This window comes from Schistocerca piceifrons, chromosome 1 (assembly GCF_021461385.2).
Source record: "Schistocerca piceifrons isolate TAMUIC-IGC-003096 chromosome 1, iqSchPice1.1, whole genome shotgun sequence".
NCBI lineage: Eukaryota > Metazoa > Arthropoda > Insecta > Orthoptera > Acrididae > Schistocerca > Schistocerca piceifrons.
In genome coordinates, this window is record NC_060138.1 from 446,038,996 (window position 1) to 446,062,536 (window position 23,541).

A 23,541-nucleotide genomic window follows, 5' to 3' on the forward strand; every position below is an offset into this window, starting at 1 on the left:
CATCTACATTGTACAGCTTGACATTAGTTAATATTGGAGTTTAACTGCTCACTGTGACTGGTGACAGTGACAGTATATGTCGGTCTATGCCTGTCACATTGTCACCACTCTTAAATCCAGGTTCTAAAGTCATCTCATCTAAATTAATTATGGTTATTACATTATGAATCAATTATCATGGTGACATCAAATATTTTATTTTTACAGACATGCATAGATCATATAAAGGTACTTCAGTGAAACTGTGAACACTACAGTGTAACTGCATTCACAAAATAGGACTTTTTCTACCATTGACTTCTTACACGTAAATGAATGAACACACACAAGAAATAAACAGTAGAAAATATTACTTAATGTAAACAAATAATTAAAATCTCTGTAATAATTAATCCAAAGAAACAAGATAATACAGTGATGTTGGTAACAATGTTATCAAACTTTTCAGTGAGATCAAATAAAAAAAATGTTATGGTGTTAATACACACTTGCTCTCAACTTTCCAAAGGTCATTCATTCATGGGAACATGAAGTATGAAAGTGTAAATTTACAACAAATGTTATTCAAGTTCCAAAAATATATAAAATTTTGTGTGCCACTGGTTATTAGTGTTGGAATATTTACAGCAAATTTCAATAAGAAAAGCAAGATAATACTTCATCAATTGAAGTTACATAGCAGATCTTACAACATAGATCATTGTACCTACATTCAAAATTTGCTCCAACATCAAACTAGCTTCTCGTTGTTTTTATACAAACACAATTAACAGATAAAATAATTACAAATGAAAATACTGCAAATTGTACATGTTTCCAACTTTTTAACACAATTCCTTAGAGTCACAGCTCTAACAGTAGCCTACAGCACCAACTATGCCCTCTAAGACATTCCAGGAGCAATGCAGAAGTGGAAAGAGAATAGGCAATAACAAGTTTGCATATCAGAATAAGATCCAAGCCTAAATGCAGAACAGAATACCATTTTCCAGTCTGTCATAAAACAATGAGTTCCAATTCTTGTCACATTCACTCGCTGGGAAATATTCAATAATTGCATGCTTGCCACTATAAAACCACAGCACCAGCTTCACTACGACTTTCTGGCAATGGAGAGCAGTTGCGCCATGTATCTGATAATGGGTCATAACACTCAACTGATGTTATTGAGAACTGGGCACGGTAAAAATGTACTTCATGAAGCTGGTCGCCACCAATAACGTACAGAAGACCATCTGCTGCAGCTACTGCTGGTGTAGCACGCCCCACCCTCATTGGTGGTACAACAGTCCATTTGTTCTGAAAGAAAAAAAAAAACTATAATTTCAGATATGTGCTTTTAGGTCATTTGAGTAAGTCATATTTAATCAAAATGGAAAAATGTAACATGAAAGTCTGTAGTGTGGATAACAACAGGCACTATGGGCACATTTACAAATTATGATTTTAAGCGGTAATCTGAAATGGGAATACCTCCATTTGCACTTCCTTTGTACCATTCATGATGGCTTCCCATCAAATAATACAGTCACATCCGAACACCAGATACAAAGATAACATCACTCACATAACCTTTTCAACGCAAAACTCACCCATGCCAATGCCTCCAATTTCTAAATATAGGAATTTACCCAAGAGGACACAGTTTCCACCTTTACATGTCACTCCACCCAGTTGTCTGGAGTCTAACCCTGTCTCTTCCTCTCTGCATTTTTTTTTAAATTAGGCTTATCCATATCTTCCATCACCTTTCTTCATTACAGTCAATTTAATATCTCACCTCTCTCTCATCATTTCTTTGTGCCACGATTTTGTGTATTACTCTACCCCCCCCCCCCTTCCCCCAGTCCATTTAATTTTTATATCATTTTATACACCATCCAAAACCAATTTACCATGGCACTGTTACACTAATGCTATTGTCATCATCAGTATCACTATAACAAATAATTAAATTATTCAACTTTATTTGTTTGCATTTGTTCATGGTACTGTTTTTAGGTTATGTAACTACACAAAGTTCTGAGACTGATTTTATTCCTGGTGTATAAACAATGTCAACACAGTAACTAGATGGCATCTTGAACAAACAACTGCAAACCCCAATGTGCATTCAGCCAGTCAGCTGTGAGCAGACAGTGTTCAGTAGTGGATGTGTAGCCATAGTGTGTCAACATTATTGTGTCACAAAACACAATGTAGGAACAACTCTAAATCAAGTTTTCAGGGCATTCCCCAGAATGTTTAAAGAAGAAACAAGTTTACAAACCTTCCACAAAACAATAAAGTGCACAAATTCATGAGACAGGGTCTACGCTTTGATGACATAACTGACATCCAAGCCAATGTGACACACAAATTGAACAATCGTAAAGAAGGGCTTTTCTGACAGTTTAACATGATTGTTAATGTTTGGGTGTTACACTCAAGTATGGGGAGAGGAGGGGGGGGGGGCAGAGGAGAGGGTGTCTATTTAGAAAACCTGTACTTGTCTCTACTTTTTTAATAATCCACTCTTGAAATTTTCTGGGCTATCGGGGCATGAATCTCACCTTTATTGGTTGGGGCATGTATCTCACCTTTATTGGCTCTAGTTTCTATGTCCAGAACTTTGGGTTGGTTTTATCAAACAGCAGCTCCAGCTGCACAACACATAGTCCTTTACCAAGTGTTAAATCACAGCAGTGGCCTTGTTATATGTGAGAATGCTGAGGGCATACATCTTCGTGTCAGTACTGCACCGGAAATGAGTGATACAGCCGGCTTCATATTTGCTGTTCTGCCTATGAGCAAATCCTATCCTCCATGAAATAGTGAGATATCCTTACGATACACCCCCGTCCCCCCAACTCTGCACAATCTCCCAAGTGTAAAAGATAGTGTTGTGCACATGTATCTCTCTTCCGCTTCCACTGTCATCCTCTTTGTAACTAGTTCATAGTTCTGTAAAAGAAGGATTCAGCATTAATTTTACAGCATTTATTCTACCCTTCCAATACTTCTGTCACATCTGCCAAGCACACTTTCTTATGCAGTCATTGTTCTTACTATTAAATTCCAATATTTTATTCAATTTTTCAATGCCTTTGAAAGACAACTCAAAATGACTGTGTAAGTTGTTCAAATATTTCTGAAATTTGCATTTTGCTACTGTGTTTTACATTTTATTTGCAAGAATTAAGTACATGTAATTACTGCAAGCATTACAACCAAAATACTTATAAGCCAGCAATCTACAACAAACAGAACATGTCATTTTTCCCCATACAATTACTATGTTTTTCAATCTTTCATCAGATCATCGTAATTTGTATTTGGACGTACAACAACTGTTTTCTCAAATTAAAGAGGCTCTGTGCAGATGTATTTTTAATTCTCTTCCAGAACAGTTCCAATGCATAAATAAAAACAGGCTCTCAAGTCACACGACCTTACTCCTTGTAAGTAATTTAAGAGGAGACCCACTCACTAAATAGCAGAAGCACCGAGTTTCAATAGGTACGTACAAAAGAGAAGAAGAAAAACACTCACTCTCTCTCTCTCTCTCTCTGATCACCACATTTCATATTTATTATTCATTATTTAATATTGTGTGAAAGAACTGCAGATTACATACCAATTGATACTGAATGTAATGCATCATCAACAAAATCACAAATTTTAATAATTTGCAATATGTTAACATGTTTCCAAGTTTATAATTAGCTAAATGAAAATTGTCAAAAGTAAAAGAATGTTAACTCAATTTTGTTTACAGTTATTTTCATATAAAATAATCAGTTTTAAAGTTCTAGGGTATTGGCATTAAAATATAAAGACTGTTTAGTAATGTACAACAAAGTAGAAAGTAACTTGCTGAACTAAAAAATGTAGTGCTTATGCGAGAACATGTGTAAGTGTTAGTAATTGAAAAATTGTAGAAAACTAGAAGTTTTTGGAACTAATTGTTTACAATTCATATTTTTACAAAATTTTGAATGAAAAACACATCATTTAAGAAAATAAACTGTGTCATAATTTTCCTCATTACTGTGAAACATTCATGAATACATAATTTTTCGTTTTGACTTTAGAAAAGTAATGTTTCCTGAGTTTAGCATTATGGATTATTATGTTTTCATGTAAGGTCTGGTGCAAGGTCAAACAAGTAAATTCAGACACTATATCACAGTTGGCTGCAGCATAAACAAATGAGAACTTGGAGCATACACAACACACAGTGAAGTGCGCAAAGCATTTGCTAACTGCTGCAGAGACATTCCTTGTTGGGGCTGGTAGTGTCATAAACATGGTAGTTTAAGCCCACACTCTACCAGTATCATAACCAACCACAGATTGAACCCCCCCTCCCCTCCCTCACTGTCTATATAGTGTTTGAATATTAGTTGTTAGTACAGCTGTGGCTTAGATACTTCTTGTATTTCGTAGTGTAGTGTAATATAAAACAACTGCATTTTAATATCCTATATAGAATTTGAATTCATCAGTAAAGTGGAATCAATGATTGTGAGAAATCGTAAATTTATCTATTCCATCAGGAAAGAATAAATGGGAAGAATATATTCACATATTGTCAAATTATTATTGATGATAAAGACACTTGGACCTCTTTACTCAATGTGGAAGTTAATATTATTTTTGTTCTACAGATATCCGATTAACTGGTTGTATGTGGTGATACGTTTTGGGTTGATGTACCAACAAAATCACCTGCTAAATGAGACTACGATATATATTTTTGCAAAAGACAGATAATTTTCCATTGAAGTAATCAAAAGTTATTTCAGAATGTCCATCCTGAAGAAAGATAAAATAATTATACTGATATTGCTACATATTTCATTATAACACAGCCACAAGATTTTAATTCTCTTGGAAGATTGAATTACTTGAAAACTACAGATGATACCTGAATATTGAAGTGAAATGTGGCAAACTGCACTGCCATTGCAGAGGGGGGCCAGAGAAAATAAGTTTTGGATATAATCTAGATAATTCAGTGGGTGAGCCTGGTGACTGAAGTCACACACCTTGATTTCAGAATTTGGCACACATTTTTTTAATCAAGAGAGTCTTAAAATATAGATGTAATTTGTTTGCTTATTTATTTACCTATCTATGAAATCATGTTCACGATGTGGGACACTGTCAAGGAGGCACCAATCTGAAGTTGTAGCCAACCTAGCTTTTTTATGTATTTTTCTTTTTGGTAGTCTAACAGTATTATTTAATGGACATTTTTCAAGTTCGGAACGCAGGAAAGCAATGGGTATTACGATACACTTTCATCAACTCAGCATCTTACCAGGATGATTTAAATAGTAATAAAAATGATTTAGCCAGCATAATATCTTGTCTCGCATAAAAATATTTTGTATTCTCCATGGTGACAAGAATGTGACAGTTGCTCATCCATAATGAGGCAGTGTTATGGCTGTGAATGTGAACATAGTGACACACTGCTAACTTTTGCAGGAACTTATGCTGCATATCAATGGCAGCATCCATTTTCAAACTCACCTCCTTGGGATGAAAATAACACACAGAGTTTCACAAACTTAATACCTCTAAAATGGTGTTAACAGTGTGACCACCCTCTATCGTCCTATCAACAACAAATTAATGTAATCATTGTTACATACAACCTTGCAAGAGATTTTAAGAAGTGAGCATTTTGAAACAAAATATAAATCCTAATTATTGAGCTGGTGTGAATATTATTATTTACATACAACTTTCATCTCAGCCATTTGTAACCACATGCAGAGGGAAAATTCACCTTGTTAGTAACTACTCTGCAAGAGTGATTTCTGAAAATGAAATTCAGAGACGTGAGACCTTAACTTTTCCTGGCGAATCGAATGTTCAAATAACTTACGGGTTTGCTGCCGGGTGACGTCGTCGAACACTGCCGATATTTTGACAGGAGCACACCCTGTCATTCTCAAGGCACAAATGCAAGGAAGAAAAAATATGCAAGCAAATTTAATACCTCGGTTCACAGAGGAGAAACAAGGAAGACACCACACACAGAACAAGTGGCAACACAACCAAAGATAACCAACATCAGAAATATCGATAGTTACTATTAATCAACAGGTGAGGTAGCACTAATTCTGTCCCTCTGTTTTTTAATGAGAGACAGAGCCGGATTCCAAGCAGCATTTAAACAAAATCCACCATCTCTGTAAATAAGGTTGCTCGATAGTCTGATTTCAACAGCTTCCTTAATAATTTGCTCGAGCAAATCCGCTATTGCAGAACACTGCCTTGACACCAGTCATCCCATGGAATACAACAACACGGAGATTCTGGTTTGCACGTCTAGCTATTGGGATAGTGTTGTTATGGAAGCTGTTGAAATCAGACTATCAAGCAACCTTATTAACAGAGATGGTGGATTTTGTTTAAATGCTGCTTGGAATCCAGCTCTGTCTCTCATTAAAAAACAGAGGGACAGAATTAATGCTACCTCACCTGTTGATTAACAGTAACTATCGATATTTCTGATGTTGGTTATCTTTGGTTGTGTTGCCACTTGTTCTGTGTGTGGTGTCTTCCTTGTTTCTCCTCTGTGAACCGAGGTATTAAATTTGCTTGGACATTTTTTCTTCCTTGCATTTGTGCCTTGAGAATGGCAGGGCGTGCTCCTGTCGAAATATCGGCGGTATTCGACGACGTCACCCGGCAGCAAACCCGTAAGTTATTTGAACTTCAGAGACTTTTGAAGACTCTTTCAGGTTATAAAGCTGGTAGTTACCTCTTGGAAGGAATATTTTTCCACCGACTGCAGCACTTCATTATGTCTATTAGTGCCCCCTACAATATAAAGATGGTCATTCAGGACTGCAACACCCATCTGACTTCGGGGAACCGACATAGGTCGCAAATTTGCCCATTCCTTAGTTACAGGATTATAGCTGTAGAGCTCTCTTCCATGGCGGCTACGATGTGTACAACCACCAACCATGTAGATCAAACCTAAGGAGAAAGAAAAATAGTGAGTTTAATAGTTTCTAGAATAACAGGAAACAACAAATGCAAAACCATTAATTTAGCATTCATTAGAGCAACAAATCTAAATCATGGCAGTGTTTCACTAGACACAGATCCTTGGATTAACTATGTAAGTAGTAGGTGACACACTATAATTATCAGTACTGCAGTGGGTTTTATTACTAATCATGGACATCTAAATGATACTTACCTTCAAAAACACGAGTGTATAACTAGAAATTTGCAGAAATTTCCAGTGTCATCTAACAATGTAAAGCATTGTGCTACAGTATGGGATAAAAAATGGCATCTGACGAAACAACAATGTGATTCTGTAGGAGAATAGAGGAGAGGTCATGGAAAGTACGACAATGAATTTCTACAGAATTGTCTAGAAACAGTTACAGAATCCACATTTTAAAAGAATATAAAGATTCTCTGCCAGAAGAATAATATTAAATAGATTACAGCATAATCAGAGCTGTGTGTAAACATCCCAGCATGGAGCTTATAGAATCCACTCATTTAACAAAACACCACACCATTTAAATTAGAAGTGTTGGAACATTATCTGACCTTACATTATGCAACAAATAAAATATATTCAATGGTGATTTGCAATCATTACACCACCAACATAATAAACTGCAAGACTCATCTATCTTGAGGCAATTCAAAGAACTCCACATAGCTAAAGTAACTGAGAGGTAGCTGGGCATTCCAGCCATTTATCACCCCAGTGGTAGAAATGTGTTACTTGTGATTAATAAGCGTATTACCTCATGCAAAGCTCACACAGGTGAAGCAGGTTCCAGGATCTGCTGCTGGATCACATTGAGTACATTTCACAATATTTCATCAAGGCAATAGTTTGACATCATCACTGTGCGGAGACTGGCACTTGCTACTTGCTTGTGGTAACCAGTTGCAATTACCTGGTGATGTCAAGTAGTTGTCTTGAAGAAAAATCATGATCCAGTGGCAGTCCCTTGAGCACATTTGGAACAAATCAATCTGTATGTAATGTCAAAAATCATAATTTCTCTTGCCTTATTCTCACAATCCTTATATGAAATATACATATATTACACATATCCATATATTACACAGTCTTCATTGATACCAGTCTTCTAAATTCACGAAATAAGGTGTCATGAGAATAAAGTTACCTCTCTTTTTGGAATTACCATGAAAGTTAATGCTAATCTGCTATAATCTTATCAGCATGGGTTACGCTAATCTGCTACAATCCCATCAGCTTATCTCTGAATCTGTTTATGTCAGCTGAATTTGTTGCATGTCAGCTGAATTTTTTGTATGTCTGCTGTGATGCCTCCTAGGTAAGTACCAAATGCTGAAGTGAAATTCCAGAACTGGTGACACTAGTATCCTGTATGGAGCATATTCTGAAAGTGTGGGTCATTTGTTTATACTTAAATGACGGCAGCCCACAATGAAGTTACACGAATGCAGTACCTTCTGTCGATTATTTACGAAGCAGTAGCAGGCACTTGTTTTGATTTGGTTGTTGTTTGAGTGTGGGTCAAACCAGATAACAATGATGGCTTCAACAACTGTTGCTCCCAAGAGTTGCTAAGTGTGTGATGCAACTAAATTTGTATGGGCAAAAGGATCTACCCCTGCCAAAATTATTCAGGAGCTGTGCATAGTTTAAAGGCCTACAGTAATGGGTGGACAAAAGATTAGACAGTATTCAAGGCTAAAACTGATCATACAAAGTGAATTATGAACAACAAAGCACATGATGAACAACAAAGTGCATGGCGAACAGCAAAGTGGCAGCCCAGTATCCAAACTGATGAAATCATGAAACAAGTGGACCAAAACCAGGGATCACCCTAGTGTAGATATGGGCAGCAAATGGGAAAATCCATTGACATAAGCAACTACGCAAAGCCTGTGAACGAGTAATTTGAAAACAGTAAAAACGGTACATGCTACTGTCACGAGCATCTATGGAAAGAAGTAGAAGCACAGTGAAACTACCAATAGGTGCTAAATGGTTGGATGTCCTTGGCTCTTCACTCGAACATGGGATTCAGAGGCCTGTCTGCTCTGTGAAGTAGGATAGCTGGTAATCTGTGGTATCTCTGCTGAGAGCACAATGCTGGCACATGCACAAGTGTTTCAGAGCACACTGGTCATGGAGTTCCATAGCAGATCACTCCAACATGTTCACATGTTGACCCAACAACGTCGTCAATTACAACTGTGGTGGGCATAGGACCATCGGGATTCAACCATTGATCAACGGAAATGTGTTGGCTGTTCAGGTGAATCTCATTTTTCCTACACTAGGTTGATGGTCATCTCCACAAACCCCATCATCGAGGTGACCAGTAGCTCCAAACATGCAGTGTGCCATGGACACAGGCAGGCGGGAGCATAATACTGCTATGGGAGACATTCTCTTGTGCTTGCATGAGACCTGTGACAGTAATCGAAGGCATACTGACAGCTACAAACCAGCTACATCTATTCATGTTTGATGTCTTCCCAGATGACAGAGATGTCATTTTTCATCAGTATAATTGTCGATGTCTTGGAGACAGAATCATGGTAGAGTGGTTTGAGGAGTATTATAGTGAACTCATCTTGATGTCTCATGACCAAATTCACTTGATGCAAATCCTGTGGAACCTATCTGGGTTGCTATCGGGCACCATCACTGCCTACACATATTAACGGCCTGCTATTTGCACGAACTACATGACATGTGCTTAGACATCTAATGCCACGTATCTCCACAAACCAACCAAGAAACTGCCGAATCCCTGATGTATTTTATTCCAAAGACAGACAAACAAGCTATTAAGCAGATGGTCATAACGTTTTGGCTCATCAGTGTGTGTCCAAGTGAGCAGCACTTATATAAAATAAACAGCAAATTAAGTATGAAAAAATTTATGATCAGTGCAAGAAAATGACACAGATTCTGAGCTACCAGCACAATCCCACAATGAGGCAGTTACCTATGAGATAATTGGTGTTCAATAAGCGGTTGATCAGGGATCTGATGCAACTGCACTGTTTAATGGTTTGAGTGGGTCTTTACTGTGAGGTAACATCTGTATGTGGCCACAGAGTGATACAATGAAAAGTTTATGTTATTGCTGTTTTATTCAACAGTGATTTATCTCACACAATGAAGTTTATTTTATCGGTGTTTAGTTACTATAATTTTAAACAGTCGATTATGCCTGTATAAGTTTATCTTGTTAACAAAAAGACTGCTATTCTTTATGTGTGTAATGAAAAACAGTACATCTGATTGAGGGTTAAAGATAATCTTGGCCCGAGGGTGCTGGGGATTTATAGTATTCCTTGCAAGTTTGGCAAATGTTATGTGGGCCAGTCTATATGGACTGTTGCTGATCACTGTATCGAGCACCAGTGTCACATTAAATACAAGTATTTGGAAAAATTGGCAGTAGCTGAGCACATCATGATGCTATCCAGCCAATCAGAAGCCATCCTCTAGGTACAGAAGTTGGAGCCTCACCAATTGGATAACAGTCAGACTTAGCCCCTGACAATGATGATAGAGACAAGCATAGAATGCTTGGGATTTTATCTGAATTTGACACTACAAGTAAATCATGAACTTTTTATGCATTACCTTTCAATATTTAATGCACTATCATTAAATATTTAAACAAAGTGACAAAGTCCAGGAGTTCCTCACTGATCTTTTAACTGGATGTTATTGAGTATTTTCCCTTTATTATAAGCAATAGTTGACATTTGTCCACAATTAAGGAAAGCTGCAATTCTATATACAAGCGCAAAATCCTAAGCCATTCTGCATTTCCTTATGATAATTCAGCATGGTACTTAGCTTCAGGCAACAGCACTTGTGTGTGTGTGTGTGTGTGTGTGTGTGTGTGTGTGAGAGAGAGAGAGAGAGAGAGAGAGAGAGAGAGAGAGAGAGAGAGAGAGAGAGAGAGAGGAGGTAGGTAGGGAGGGAGTGGGAGGGGGGAAGGGAGGGAGCGAGAGGGGGGAAGGGAGGGAGCGAGAGGGGGGAAGGGAGGGAGTGGGAGGGAGAGGGAGAGAAGGGGAGGAAACAAAATGAAACTACATGGGGTAGGAGGGTATGCGATGTTATTTCAATGATTACAAAGAACTAGAGTCCACTTATCAGTATGATATTGCATCCCATCTGGCCTGAGTGAATGCACTGATCATTGGGTAGGATATCCTAAAGCTGTTGTATCCTCTCCCAAGGCAAGCTGGCCCACAACTGTTATAAATGATCCTTAATATCCTGGATACTGGCACTGGGATGGAGTTGACATCTGAGCTGGTCTCACACTTTCTATTGGGATAGATCTGGGGATCTCACTGGTCACAGGAGTACCTCAACATCATGCAAACAGTTGATGGTGACAGCCTATGTGCAGATTAGAATTGCACTATCGAAAAATAGCACCACAATACCCCCTTGCGACAAGTAATACATGAGGACTCAGGATGTCTGTGAAATACTGCTGTGCCATCAGAGTTCTCTCAACCACTACCAGTCATGCCCTGAAGTCACAGCCGATGGGTTCCCACACCGTGACAGTAGGAGTAAATATTGGAAGAGTGGGGCAGGTCACTGCTGTACTCTTCAATGATGGTCATCCAGGGTACTGCAGAACTGTGATTGTTCACTGAATACCATGTGATGCCATTCATCTGCAGTCCGTGCTTCCCAGTCACAGCACCACCTCAAATGCTGCAGTTTGTGTTGTGGCAATCTATGAATGGGATGGTAATTCCCTAGTCTGGCTGCTGCTAATATCCGAGCAATGGCATGGAATGACACAGAACAATGCAGGAGTCCATTACCTGTTCTCGGATAGCATGTGCAAATGTGAAGAGATTATGATGCTTTTAGTGAACAATACACCAATCCTCCCTTGCAGTGGTTGTCCCCAAATCTTGACGATGTGTATGCCTGCAACATTAGGCCACTGTCATATCTGAATGCCCCACAAACCTTGATAATGCACGATTTGACCAGTTGGACCAATGGATACCGACAGGCCCTTTCAAACTCATCTGGTGCTGATAATACTATCTCTTATGGCATTGCTGTGTCCTTCAAAGTGATCACTCAACATCTGATGCTGTTCCCACTCCTATATGTCCGGCCAAGTCTGGTAACAACATTCAACATGAAAAACACTAATGCAATCTGGTTGCCACTCTACCTGCCACACGAAATTGCAGCTCTAATTGTTTACGTAACCACTGACAGCTGACATCCAACCACGTCTTCTGGGTGCTATGACACCTAATTCTAATGAAAACTAATGTCCCAGAAAATCCTGACAACATAACCAATAAATAGCCTGCAGTTTAGAACTAAGTCATCAGAAATTAGAGATTTAAAAATAATGTGAAATATCACGAGGTACTTAAAGCAATTCACATGAATATTATATGCTTGGATTTACATAAAAATTTTAATTGGAAGGCAGATTTATAGATTACTTAGTAAAGAGATCAAATAGGATTTGCAACTTTTATATTTTTATTTTATCTGATACCCCTCATATGGACATCAGGAAGGTATTTGGTATGTCACAGTGTTCTGAGATAATTAAACAAAGATAATAATATTACAGGAGGAAACGAACACTAAATTTATGTTGTCCACGAAAGAAAAAGACATCATCTGTTATTTTAAAATACTAACCATTATTTCCTTTGTAATTTTGATTTTGTTTTGCAAAATATCACACACTTACAAATGTTTGCCTGAAGCACAAGATAAAATTTTAAATTTACCACACACCACTTAAAATGTTTCATCCATACATCACCATCTATGGTGCCTACAATTTGCAATGAAATAAAATGTAGAAGTATATTTAATGTATAAACTGAATTCGCAGAAAATATTAATTCATGTATTTTCAGTAGAGGAAATCCATTATTTCACTGAAAATTTCATTGATGACAGTTTTATATACTGAACGAGAAAGTAAGAATGTTAGTCACTATATTACATGAAATTTCTTGAAACTTGTCAATAAAGTTTCTTAACTCATATTTTGGTACAATCACTCTGATTTGCAACACACTTCACCCACAGTTTTCATGAACCAGTGAGAGGAGTCCTTGGAATTTTGATCATTTGGCAGACTTCAACTGTGTAACCCATATGTCACCATAGTATGCATTAAACAAAGGTTCGCTATGCTCCTGAAAATCGATTCACATAATGCCCTTGAAACCCCACAAGACTGTCAGTATGACTTTGGGAATTGACAGCTGTGACTCTTTCCATTCTGTCAATTATCTCTTACTATCCGATTCCTCTCCCACAATTTCACTGGGAAAAGCATCTCTTCCACACACATAATGGTCCAAGTGCTCCTGAAGCAACACGTTTAGTATCTATTACTTGCTCATTTTCCTATATCCGTAACTTTAATGAATAATACTGCATGCAGATGAGTGAAACATATTGATTCTGCTGGCAATACAGATCAACTACTTGCCTGCAGTCTCACTGTCACACACACACACACACACACACACACACACAGAGAACTTACAATCAACAGTTTGTTGATGAAATAGTTTCTTAGTCTCTTCACTCTTTTTAGTTGTTGTTTTTACCGAAACAACTCTCTCCATTCTGAACTTTTGTTCTGCTATAGAGTCCAGACACACACACTCTCTCTGACAATGAACAGAAACATCATTTTCTCTTGTATGGGAGCCGGCCGCAGTGGCCGAACAGTTCTAGGCGCTTCAGTCTGGAACCGCACGACTGCTACGGTCACAGGTTCGAATTCTGCCTTGGGCACGGATGTGTGTGATGTCCTTAGGTTAGTTAGGTTTAAGTAGTTCTATGTTCTAGGGGACTGATGACTTCAGATGTTAAGTCCCATAGTGCTCAGAGCCATTTGAACCATTTTTCTTGTATGGTTAATACTGACCACCATTAGGTAAATGCTACTGGTCATCTGCCATGACACCTTTGCGGCACATTGTGATATAGCAGTTTGCCAGTATTGCAATAATATTTACACTACAATAATTACTGTGTCAGCTATGGATAAGGATTATGCTCTGCAAAAAAATGGGCAATTACTTTTTATCTTCGTTTGAATTGGAAGCTTCTAAATGAAATGCCATTTTGTAACCAGTAACGTTAACAATGCACACTTGGTACTTACATGTTCCACTTCCACTTACAGCTTAAGTTTAAACACACTATGGCAACAAAACACTGAAATCTCACAGTTGTCATTGTTTCAATAAAACAGCTCTACTTTATATTTCATGGCACTGCCTCTCAGGATTGTCTGGAAATTCTCATTTGTTAGTGCATCTGTACTTGGCACTCTGCTTATCTCCATGAAAGCCAACTGACTCCCGCCCCCTCCCCCAACGAAAAAAAAGTTATGAATTTATGAGCACAAAAATGTTTGTTACATTCACTCCATTATACAATCTGTCTTTGCTCCAAGTCTGAATGACAGCCTATGGGTGCACATTCACTGTTCCATCTCTTCCATCATGGACAAAGAATAAAGTGACAAACAGACAACACCATCCCATAGACATGACAATCCTATAATGTTGCAAAAGTTACATAAATTTATTGCAAGGTGAAAGATAAACTTGTTGCAACTCATGAAAAATATATATATATATATATATATATATATATATATATATATATATATATATATATATATATATTTTTTTTTTTTTCATGAGTTGCAACAAAGCTTGAATTTTGTGTGTATGTTTGTGTTTGTTTGTGTGTCTATCGACCTGCCAGCGCTTTCGTTCGGTAAGTCACCTCATCTTTGTTTTTATATATAATTTTTCCCACGTGGAATGTTTCCTTCTATTATATATATAACAATTGTTCAACAATCCTGAACCATTGTATGTGCCCAATGTATTTCAAGAAGTAGAGCCATTTTACCTACGAATTCACTATGTACTCTCTTAAAATTATTTGCTTATATTTTACAGGCAATTTATCTGGCGATTGTTTCTCTCCCAACAACGCAAGTTGTCCATTTCATTTTTGATAATTCTGAAAATAACTCCAGTATTAAAATATCTGATGTAACAGAGTAACAACTAAATAACACATCTCATGAGTAACATACAGCAGCGGTGTTGGTGAAGTGGGAGGGTAAGGGGGAGGGGTGAGTTTTAGCAAACAATCACAGTTCTTCATCTTTTGTTAGCTGGTTTTACTTGATTTCTTTGGTAATTGCAAACACATGAGGTAAACATTTATGTGGTGCTTACATGTTCCACTTTCACTTATTTATTTTTCTAGTTGTTAACCATCCACCTGTAAAGAAATCAAGAAATGTGCAAGAGCTACTTTGATTATGAAATACTCACCTTCATATGATACAACACCCATGCTGAAACGAGCTTCAGGCAGGTTTCCTTCCAGTTGCCACTCATTTTGCATGGGATCATATCGCTCAATGGAGTCACCAATGTCTTCACCAACCCAGCCACCTAGAGCATACAGGTGACCATCCAGAGCACACAGCCCAAACTCACAGCGCGGCACCACCATGCTTGCAATTTTTGACCAACTATTGTCAGCAGGATTATAGACTTCTCCATTTGCCAGTATTTGGGAATCCTGTTCACCTCCAACAGCAAAAATATGCCCATTCAGAGTAGTAACACCAGGAAGGATTCGACTGATGCCCATTGAAGCTGCAAGTTCCCACTGCTGTAGAAATGTGTTGAATTTTGCCACAGAGTTGAAGGTGCATTCTGAAGAACGGGTCCATGACACCTCTAACTCACGCTTTGAGCCACCAATCACATAGATGTCCTTCTTTGCACACATTCGTGGTTGAACATTCAAAGGTACGAGGCTGCCTCGTTTTGTCATTAGGTCCTTACGGATAGAACGTAATGCCACCTGCCATGAGATGTATTGAGCATTTCAGTGTGAAAAAATAATGTAAGCAAATTAAGTTATATATAGCACATCACAGTAACTCTGAATAAGAAGAGTTTAGTGAAAAATTGTTTGAATAGCAGGGAGGTATGGAGTAAACTCTAAAGGTGTCGTTTACAGGGACTAACTAAGTAATGAAATGCTAAACAGCATTTACAACAGTAATACTACACTGAAACGAGTTGTAATAGAAATACATGCAACAAACATAGCAAAAATTCAGGAAAATACATGAATTATATTATAAACTATTCCTGATAACTTTACAAATGAATATCATAGTAAAAAAAATCCACCATGTCATTTAATACTACAAGCTACATCTGTCATGAGTTCTGATGTTTCCTGTTGGTAATGCATCAGTGCATTTTTACTCACACCATTCCTTCATCACTCAATCAAACATGTGACACAGATTAATGCAATCAGTTGCTCACTAATGAGACCATAGATTATTTCTGCAGTTGTAGAATAGCAACAAGGAACAAAGCCACTCTAGCCGTAAGTCATTTCTTTATAAACATCAGCCAATGGTTTCAATCTTCAATGAGGTGCATTTTAAATCATAACAGAACTAAAATTAAAATGGGGACAAGTAGCATCAAATCGATGATAAGTATACATAAAAAAAGTCATACAAAATGTTTGTATTATTCTGTTAAAATACACTATTTAATAACATAAACAAGCTGAGATTATAAGTCCAAAATACAGTCAAGACATTGTTGATGAATATCTCTGTACTTTATCAAGACAAGAACCGATGTGGGAATTTTTTGTTTTGTATTTTATTTGGATTAGGCCTTTAATTATTACCCTTACTATTAAATTATTTGACTTTTGATCTAGTTCTGTTATCATGTCACTAAATACTGTTTTTAACAGAATTATTGGAATGTTTCATGTTTTAAGTAATTGTCATTTTACTCTTATCATGTATGTAAATTTCCTCTAAACTTATCACTGATGTCATACTACTGACTCTCACTTCTTATCCACATTCTGTTACCACTGAAAATGGCTTTACTGAAAGCTGAAAGCAATTACAGATATGTAGACAAACCACTTACAACTGGCTTTTATTTTTTCTTCATTAGTACGCTGTTTTGATCAAAAATTTGTGGAGACTCCACTGAAATTACTCTTCAAATGTTATGCTGTGCATAGGAGGGTATATAACTGAAGAGACAACTCATTAATGTCACAGATCTCTTTTCTTCACGAATTAGTCAGCTCAGAGCAATGAGTTTCAACAAAGCATGATTCTTGGGTCTCTCATGATCAGGCATTCTGTCAAGAGAGGTTTCCCAGATATTTCAGATTCAGGGGTGCACTGAGACTGAGAATTTAAAGCATATGGGAAGAAACTGAATCGAACAGATGCACACATGCTTAGACATCAACACACCTAAGACAGGTATCAGAGAGTGTAGCTTAAACACTGAAATTCTGCAGCTATGGGATTTCATACTATGCAAGGAACACAAGAGCCTAGTCTATTTTCATAGCAAAAATAAGACCCAGTTACTAGCAAATAATGGGCTATAAAAATTACTTGTCTTGAATGAGATGAGTTTTATATTGGTCTGTCAGGCAGAGGCACAGCAGCTATGTTGGCTGAACATGAACACAGTTGGAGAATGCATAATTGTGATGCAACATTTGCTGAGCATGTACTGAGTGATGGTCACAGGTGTTAGCCACAGACTGACATCATGCACATAGCAAACAAAGGCCAATAACTCAACTTGTTGGAAGCCCTGGAAATCAACAAAAATCTGGCCTGGAGTCCAGATTTAATGCTAAATGACCAAACACAGCTCAATACTTTCCCCCTTCTAAACTTCCACTTAATCCTCACAGTTTCCCAACACTTCCTGCACTGTCTGTTCCTTTCTATTCCTTCATTTTCTGTATTTATTTACTTTAATGTGACTGCTTTTCTACTCAATGTATTCTGTTGTCAATTGTCAATTCTATCTTTTATTCTGTTTCTGTGTCATTTTCCATATGTAATACCTATACAAAATATTCTTTAGTAATCTTGTCAAGTAGTAATTTTCCTTTATTAGGATTGTTAATTTAATTTAAAATGTAATATATGCACTGTTTTGTGAGCTTAGAGATACTGTCTTCCTGGTTTCCTCCATTTATATTTATTTACTGTTCAACTACTTACCTTTTTAACTGCATATCCCTGCCACTATCAAAGATGACATTCACTGTGTTCATGCCTAGATTGAGTAAAATCTTTTCCAATATTGTTTGCAAATACTGTAACTCCTTTAATGATGACAGACAGTTACAATATGATGATGACCTAGTACACAAAAACTGGTTAAGTAAATAACCGAATCCTGTACAATAATGACAACATTATGAAAAGGACAGATTGCTACCCAGCAAATAGAGCAGACATTGAATTGCACACAGACACGAGAAAATGACTGCTACACACCTGAGCTTTCAGCCACAAGGTCTTGCTCTAAGGCAGAAAAAACATGTGCATTCACATAAGCACAACTCACACACAAATGACCATTGAGGTTGGACTGTGCACAGCAATGTGCATAATGGGAAAAGCAATATGTGGGTGGTAGGGGCAAGGAAGAGGCAGGGCTGGAGAGGAGGGAGAGCAGCACAGGGCTGAGGGAAATCGTAGGGCACTTTTGGGAGCAGGCAGTAATGTGGTGCAGACAGAATAGGCCTGCCACGTGTGCTGAGGAGATTTGAGGGTGGGAAGAGGGGGAGGGGGGGGGGGGGGGGGGGAGCTGGAAAGGACAGAAGTAGTGGAAGGGAAAAAGATTAGTGGATGCATTGGTGGAATAGATGGCTATGGAGTGTTGGAGTGGGAGCAGGGAAGAGGATAGGTGGATGACAGACAGGGACTAGCAAAGATTAAGGTCAATGGGGTAACAGGAATGTAGGATGTGAAATGAGGCAATTTCGGAGACTTGACTGGTTATGTACATAGTCTGACACAGCAAGTGAAAATTTGTATCAATGTTGAGAATCGAACCCAGGTTTCCTGCTTACTAGATAGGAGTGCTAGCCACTAAGCTACATTAGCACAGCAGTTCACACGACTGCACAATTACCATGGCATGTCTCTCTGCTTAATCCAAAATCTCACACTGCCCCTAGTCCACTTTGAATTCCCCCTTATACACGAACAGAACTGCCGAGTCTCTCCATGTTCTGGAATAGCACTTCAGCATTGAACGTAAATGGGGGATCTAGCCTGAAACCCAGGTACAGGTACTTTTACAAATGAAATGACACAATTTCAGAGACTTTACTAATCTCATACAGATATGATATTATGTGCATAGACTGAAGAGGTGAGTGAAAATTTGTATCAAGGCTGGGAATCGAACCCCGATCTTCTGCTTACCAGGCAGGTATGTTAGCCATTAGGCCACCTGGACATAGCAGTTCGCACAACTCCACAGATTACCCTGGGACGCCTCCCTCCTATATCCAAATTCTAACTGCTGCCCTAGTCAACTTTAAAATCCCCATTACACAGAACATGGAGAGCCTCAGCAATTCTGTTCATGAGTAAGGGAGAATTCAAAGTTGACTTGGATGGCAAAGAGAATTTGGATCGAAGAGGGAGACATACCAGGGAAATCTGTGCAACTGTGCCAATCACTGTGCCAATGTGGCTTAGTGGCTAGTGCACCTACTTGGTAAGCAGGAGACCTGTGTTCGATTCCTGGCCTTGGTACAAATTTTCACTCGCCGCTTTAGTCTATATACATAAAATGAACAATATATTGCAGTGCAAGTTTCCACCTGCCCAGTTCAGGAAAGCAGTTGTTGATAGGAATGATCGTGATTTTGCAGGCTGTGAAGCAGACACTGAAGTGAAACATGTTGTGTTCGGCTGCATGGCCAGTACCTAGATGGTCCAGTTGTGTCTTGGCCACAGTTTGCTGTTCGCCAATCATGCGGAGAGACGGCTTGTTGGTTTCCATGGTCATGTAGAGAGCAACATAGTGGTTGTAGCTTTGCTTGTAGACCATATAACTGCTTTCACAGGTAGGCCTGCCCTTGATGGGATAGGTGATGCCTGTGGCCATACTAGAGCAGGTGGTGGTCGGAGGATGTATGGGACAGATCTTACATCTAGGTCTAATGCAGGGATATGATCCATGAGGTAAATGGTTTGGAGCAGGGGTGGATTAGGGTTGGACAAGGATATTGCATAAGTCTGGTGGGTGGCAGAATATCACTATGGGAGGGTGGGAAGGTTAGCAGGTAGGATATTCCTCATTTCAGGGCATTATGAGACATAGTCAAAACCCTGGTGGAGAATATGATTCATTTGCTCTAGTCTTGGACTCGTCCTGCCTCATTCTCATGCACTTTCATGTGTTCTTTATTGTACTTTCCTGTATCACATAAACTTCTTGTACCTCAATCTACTAACCCCTCCTTTTCTCCTCCCCCCTTTCTCTTCCTTTATTCCAGTACACATGTACTAACCTCACCTCATTCATTTACATCTGCTCTCCCCTCTCTTCACACATATCCACCCACCAACCTGCATCCTACATTATTGTTTTTTATTGATTTTTCTCTTTGATCTCACTGTATTTTTAAATCAATTTTAGTCCAGAATGAGATTTTCACTCTGCAGCGGAGTGTGCGCTGATATGAAACTTCCTGGCAGATTAAAACTGTGTGCCCGACCGAGACTCGAACTTGGGACCTTTGCCTTTAGCGGGCAAGTGCTGTACCACTTGCCCGCGAAAGGCAAAGGTCCCGAGTTCGAGTCTCAGTCGGGCACACAGTTTTAATCTGCCAGGAAGTTTCAATTTTAGTCCACTTTGACCTAGTACTGTTGGCCCTGCTCCCTAAGGTTTCAGCTTTGTCCCCCACAGTTCAATTGTCCTGTCTTTTTTGCAATTTTTTTCCATGCATTTTATATGTTTTGTGCATTTTTACAATTTTTTCACACGCATTTTTATGTAATTTACATATTTTTTATCGTCCACCATGAACCCTTGCTCCTTCCATCTGCACCAACAAAGAAAAGTTTTCTTACACCTAACCACAATCCAGTCCCACATACTGTTTCTGTGTTGTTACCTAGCTCATGGAATCCTCCCAAATGGCCTTACCATCAAATTACCCATCTCTGGCTGCAACTGCTACTTCCACAATGAACTCCATCTGTTCAAATTATGCCAGTCCATAGCCCTCACCAACCTAGACCTGCAAAAACCAAGTAAACCAGGCCCAAACCACCTCCACCTCATCCTCTCCATCCGTAAAATTCTCCTGCTCTGCAATCCCAAATTCCTGCTTCCCATCTCTGACACTGACACTCTTGCCCTCCAACAACCAGAGCAGCATGCACAGCAACACCTCAAAAAACCTATCAAACCTATATGCCTCTTACTCCTACCTTGGAGTGCCACTATCCAGCACCTTTACAACCATGTCCAAACCTCCCCCACATACCCTCACAGTTGAAAAACCCTGCTTCACGCACCTATTACATTTACCACACCCTCAGAAACTCCCTCCCACCACTATACTGAATCCAGAACCTAAACAGACACCAAACACAGTCATGAAGCTTTCCCTCAGCAGCCTTCGCCCCACAGAAGTATCAGTCTTTTCCAAAGGACTTACTTTTCGCCCCATTCACAAATTTAATCATGTTGTACTTCTTAAAGATCTTCTTCCTTCTCCCAGTTCCTACAGTGGAAACACTTTTTACCACCAACCCTACCCATGAGTCTTAACCTAAAACCAATGCTGAACCTTGTTTCACTCAGTTCACTACTCCTACATAGACAACAACCATTTCCTCTACACACTATCCACAGTTTCTGTTCCTTTATCATATGTCACCCTGCTTATCACTATTGATGCTACACCCTGTACACCAGAGGTACCCAACATTTTCACTTACCTGGGCCACAAAGGAAGAAGATGAATACTTTTGCACCACACATAACAGCAAAAATATAAAATGTCGGTCAGAGGAATATAGTTAATGCATTTAAGCCTGTTACAACAATATTTCTATACATTAGATAGAAAACACTGGCAGCAGTTGCAATCCATATGAAGATTTCTAACTTCTGTACCTTGTAGTGATTAGAATTATGGTGAAAAAGATTCTTTATCACAACTGTAAAGAAATAACACATATTTCCTTGTATTTCCGTAAACTAATTTCAAGCATTATCGGGCCTTTTTTGTTTATTATGTACATCAGTGATATAATAATTCCACAAAATTCAAACCTTGTAAATTATGCCGAAGATACCTCCTTCATAAGCTGGGCTGTACAAGACAAGTTAGCAATGGAAAATAATACAGAGAACATTAGCCTCATCACAGAATATCCACCAAAAACGAATTGGTGCTAAATAAGGACAAGACCATTTTGATGGAGTTTCTGCTAAATGGTACAGCAATGGGAAGCCTTATGGCACCATCCTATGCCAACCTATTCATAGGTTATCTAGAGGAATCCTTCCTACACCCAGAATCCCAAATCCCTCACCTGGTTCAGATTCACTGATGGCATCTTAATCATCTGGAACGAGGGATGGACACCATATCCACATTCCCCCAGAACCTCAACACTTTCTCCCCCATTTGCTTCAACAACCCAACAAACCACTTTCCTTGATGTTGTCTTCCACCCAAAAGATAGCTACATTAGTACCTTCTTCCAAGTCAAACCTACCAATCACCAGCAATATCTCTATTTCGACAGCCACCACCCATTCCATACAAAGAACTCCCTTCCATACAGCCAAGCCACCTTTGGCCATCACATCTGTAATGATGAGCAGTCCCTCTCTGAATATATCAAGTGTCTCACTGAGACCTTCACAGACCAAAATTACTCTTCCAGCCATATACAGAAACAGATCTCCTGTGCCTTGTCTCTCCAATCACCTACCACTTTCCATATTCCCACTGTCTGGCCACAAAGGAGCACTTCCCTCATGAGAGCACTTCCCTCGTAACTCAATAGCACCCAGGACTGGAGCAACTAAATCACATTCCCTTTAACCCTCATCATACCCTGAAATGAGGAATAACGTACTCACTTTTCTTCCCAGCCCTCCCACAATGGGATTCTGCTGCCCACAGAACCTATGCAATATCCTTGTTCATCCCTACTCCACCCCTTTTCCCAACACCTTGCCTCATGTATGCCCACAATAGACCTAGATGCAAAACTTGTCCCACACATCCTCCCATCACTGCTGACTCTAGTCCAGTCACAGGCTTCACTAATCATGACAAAGGAGTGCTGCCTGTGAAAGCTGTCATGTAATCTATAAACTAATATGCAACCACTATGCTGCTCTTTACATGGGCATGAAAACCAATAGTTGTCTTTCTACATGAATGGCCACAAACAAACTATGAGATAACTGGACCACCCAGGTGCTAACCATGCCGCCTAACACAATGTGCTTCTTTTCATTTCAATGACTACTTCACACCCTGCACCATCTGGATCCTTCCTATCTACACCAACTTTTCTGAATTGTGCACATGGAAAGTCTCCCTGGAACATATCCCATGCTTCC

General features: G+C 38.8%; 1 protein-coding gene across 1 annotated transcript in view; it reads right to left on the reverse strand.

Annotated features, from left to right (window-relative positions):
• Positions 1 to 185: 185 nt before the first annotated feature.
• The window catches only part of LOC124792005 (actin-binding protein IPP), a 60,211-nt gene continuing 36,855 nt past the window's right edge, over positions 186 to 23,541 (reverse strand). Inside the window, exons 7-9 of the mRNA XM_047257903.1 lie at positions 15,388 to 15,928; positions 6,761 to 6,981; positions 186 to 1,299 (exon numbers count right to left, since the gene is read on the reverse strand). Coding sequence (XP_047113859.1) covers positions 1,069 to 1,299; positions 6,761 to 6,981; positions 15,388 to 15,928 — 993 coding nt within the window. The 3' untranslated portion in view covers positions 186 to 1,068. The remainder of the gene's footprint in view (positions 1,300 to 6,760; positions 6,982 to 15,387; positions 15,929 to 23,541) is intronic.